Here is a 2,823-nt window from a genome sequence, read left to right on the forward strand (position 1 = left end):
GTTGACTTGAAACATATACGCTGACCATACTTATCCGTTGACCAGAAACATATACGTTGACCATTCTTTAACCTCATAACATATCCGTTGACCAGAACTTATACGTTGACTTTCCTTGTTTTCATACATATTCGTTGACAAGAAGTGATATATGTTGACTTTGACCAAAATGGAAAACCTAAATGCATTTGTGTCACAGCCGTCTATCCTTTTTCAAAAAATTAACTTGGAAAATGAAATGGGGACAGCAAACAAGCCTCCTAAGCTACTTAGAAGGGAAGATTATCCTTTGTGGGCTGACAAGTTTGAGACATATGTTCAAGCTTTGAACTATGAAACATGGACTGCCGTGGAGGAAGAGTACATAATTCCCAAGAATGAGAATGGGGAAATTTACCGATTATCTCAAATTGCTGATGCAGAAAAGTATTGTTCTTAAAAGAGAAGAAAATGTTAAATCTCTTTCAACAAGCCATCAAATCCGAGATCTTTCAACTCTTGCAGCATAATGGTTCTTGTTATTCAATTTGGCATACATTGGTGAACAAAGATCGTGGAAACCCTGATATGAGAAAGAGTAAAATAGCATTGCTAAAGAAAGAATTCGATATATTTACTCAAGTCAAGGGTGAGTCTTTTGCACAGTTGATTGAAAGATACTGCTACCTGGTGAATGAAATGAAGAGGCTAAAGATCGACAAGCCAGTGTATGAGTATATTGATAAGCTTGCTGATGCATTACCTGAAGAATGGGGTACTTTTATTATGATTCAACAATCAAACCCTATTACTTATGCTCGTCTGAATCTTGCAAGTTTTATCGAGAAGTTGGAAGCTCATGACCTGGAATTAAGATAGAAACAAAAGATGAAATCTACAGCCGTATCACAAGATGTGGGATTATATTACATGGGTTCTCAATCGAGTGTTTCTTCAAATCCCAAGATTTCTACTGCATTCTGTGCTGAACAAACTGGTTAAGCATTTGTTACCAGTGTACCTACTACTTCTGCTACTCCACATTATAGCAGTAGTTACTCAGGAACCATACCAAATTCTCAAGTTTCAAGTACACAAGTTTCTAATGTTATACAGTGTAACATAGCTGTGAACCTGAAGAATACGAGAAACATGATAACTGAAACTATCAAAGAACATATGGTATTTCTGGGATCTGTTCTAGAATCTTACGAGTGCTTGGTTGCGGGTCGCATTGGAAATTACAATATGACAAAAGAAGATTATGATCAGATCGACCCAGAAGAAATGGAAATGATTGACATAAGGTGGTGTATGGCAAGTGTGCTAAGACGAGCTCAAAGATTCAAAGAAATCACTGGTAGGAATGTGCTTAATGGTACAACATCAAAGTTGGACTTTGACAAGTCTAAAGTGAGATATTTTCGTTGCAAAGAGAAAGGGCATTTCAAGAGGGAATACACTAGCAAAAGTGTGGAGGATAATGCTGCAAATCCTTTTGGACGGGATTACTACAAGCAGACAATATATCACCGTCCAGAGGGAGAATCATCAAAGGGAAAGAAATCTACTGAAGCATCAACTTCTCAACAAAAGGCAGCTACAACTCAAGTTGATGAATGTTTCAATTGGAACTTGGTGTTCCAAGTTAATGTGGCTCATGTGGTTGATAAACAAAAGGATATGGATGAGAGTGAAGTTGAGGATAAGGAGTCTGATGAGATGATAGATGATTTGGTTGAAGCTGAAGTTGTTAATGATGAGGGCTTGGACAAGGTGTTGAAGGATGAGAATGAAGAAATCAACAAGGTTATGCAAGAAGTTGATCATGATACTTCCGATGACGAAGTTCCTCGAACATATGATAAGATTCATGAGGTTCCTTCTGACTATCTTATTTCATTATTTCCTCCTGATATTATAGAAAGTTTTGCATGATGATTCTATGAAAAAGATGTTCCTCAAGGTAAGATTGACTTTGGAGTTGAAGAGGATGAAGAAATTCTAGAAGTCAACAAATCAAAGGAATTGGCTACTGTTGAGGAAAAGTTCATTGAAGGTGTGGTGAAAGATATCACTAATGAAGATTCAGAAATTTCAAGTGATGAACCAACCAAACAAGCATTTATGGCAAATGAGGTAATTCTAAACTCAAATTTATGTGAAAAATGTGAATTGCCTTGTGATTAATGTGACTTTAAGACTCTTGAAATTAAAGAGTTAAAAAGACACTATGAAAAATCTTTGTTTGATCTGAATGTTGTTAATGAGGCATATTTGAAACTTCAATTGTGTGAAAAACATTTATGGGAAAGGATTTTACAAGATCAGAAAACCATTTCAATGTTAAAACACATGGTTGAAGACAAAAAAATTGCCATTAACAAACATATAGACGAAAATGATTCACTCAAACTTCAGCTTCAAACACTCAAGATTGAGACTGAAATGGTGAATTTGAAATTAGTAAGCTATGCCTCATCATCATATGTTCTTGATCACATTATCCCAAAACAATCAACAAAACCAAAAGATAATGAGACTAGGAACATAAAAGAGGATTATCATACTATGCCTCCACCAATGTGGAATGCTTATATTCCCAAGAAACCAAAAGGTTTCAAGAAGGCACTGAATGTGGAACTTAATCCTCCACATCATGATAATTCAAAACCTGCTGATGATACGTCTGAAAAAATGACAATAAAAGTTCTGGATGTGAGATGCCAACTAGTGTAAAAATGGCAGAATCAGTATTGAATCACAAACAAGCTAAATCACTTCAAGAGAAAAAGATTGTGTTTGTGCATGGAAAAACTTCTGAATCTGAAAAAGAAGCGGTAT

The 2,823-nt window shown here is 35.7% G+C and overlaps 1 protein-coding gene across 1 annotated transcript; it reads left to right on the plus strand.

Moving 5' to 3' along the window:
• Positions 1-238: 238 nt before the first annotated feature.
• Positions 239-858, plus strand: LOC143623924 (uncharacterized). Its single transcript, XM_077094715.1, has 2 exons — positions 239-360; positions 423-858. The coding sequence occupies exons 1-2, from the start codon at positions 239-241 to the stop codon at positions 856-858; spliced, it is 558 nt and encodes a 185-aa protein (XP_076950830.1).
• Positions 859-2,823: the final 1,965 nt, after the last annotated feature.

The sequence above is a fragment of the Bidens hawaiensis genome, unplaced genomic scaffold (genome assembly GCF_021521415.1).
Source record: "Bidens hawaiensis isolate Kalapana, Puna unplaced genomic scaffold, B.hawaiensis_p1.1 tig00003644_1, whole genome shotgun sequence".
In the NCBI taxonomy this organism is placed as follows: Eukaryota; Viridiplantae; Streptophyta; class Magnoliopsida; order Asterales; family Asteraceae; genus Bidens; species Bidens hawaiensis.

Bases quoted from the DNA above. Each gene is read 5' to 3' on its own strand.
- LOC143623924 (XM_077094715.1), top strand. From the start codon at position 239: ATGGGGACAGCAAACAAGCCTCCTAAGCTACTTAGAAGGGAAGATTAT. The intron at 361-422 runs GTACATAATTCC...TTGCTGATGCAG, and splicing joins TGGACTGCCGTGGAGGAAGA to AAAAGTATTGTTCTTAAAAG.